Here is a 263-nt window from a genome sequence, read left to right as displayed (position 1 = left end):
AGCCGGCCTCACCGCCCCCCACCCAGGGAACCGGGCCCTCAGGAGGGTCTGCGGAGGCGCGGGCCCGAGGGAGCGCGGCCGGCGGGGGCGGGGCGGCCCCACTCACCACGGCGGCGGTGGTGAGGACGCAGGCGGTGGTGTAGGCCCGCGTAACGGGCGGCACCTGCAGGTACTCCTGCCGGAAGGTCTGGTACGCCATCTTAGCGCTTCCCGCGCCGCTTCCGCTTCCGCCACGCCTCTGCGCCTGCGCGCATCGCCCACCG

The 263-nt window shown here is 76.4% G+C and overlaps 1 protein-coding gene across 3 annotated transcripts in view; it reads right to left on the bottom strand.

The window, feature by feature from the left end:
• The window catches only part of DERL2 (derlin 2), a 6,305-nt gene extending 6,087 nt beyond the window's left edge, over positions 1-218 (bottom strand). For all 3 annotated transcript variants that reach the window (XR_774740.1, XM_010573511.1, XM_010573512.1), the window contains exon 1: positions 107-218. Coding sequence is in view for 2 of the 3 variants with exons in the window: in XM_010573511.1 (XP_010571813.1) it covers positions 107-199 (93 nt within the window). In the remaining variant the exon portion in view is untranslated. The remainder of the gene's footprint in view (positions 1-106) is intronic.
• Between the last annotated feature and the right edge of the window lie 45 nt (positions 219-263).

The sequence above is a fragment of the Haliaeetus leucocephalus genome, unplaced genomic scaffold (genome assembly GCF_000737465.1).
Source record: "Haliaeetus leucocephalus isolate CR32 unplaced genomic scaffold, Haliaeetus_leucocephalus-4.0 Scaffold395, whole genome shotgun sequence".
NCBI lineage: Eukaryota > Metazoa > Chordata > Aves > Accipitriformes > Accipitridae > Haliaeetus > Haliaeetus leucocephalus.
Note: the sequence above shows the minus strand (reverse complement) of the source record. Positions and strands in the feature narration are given on the sequence as shown.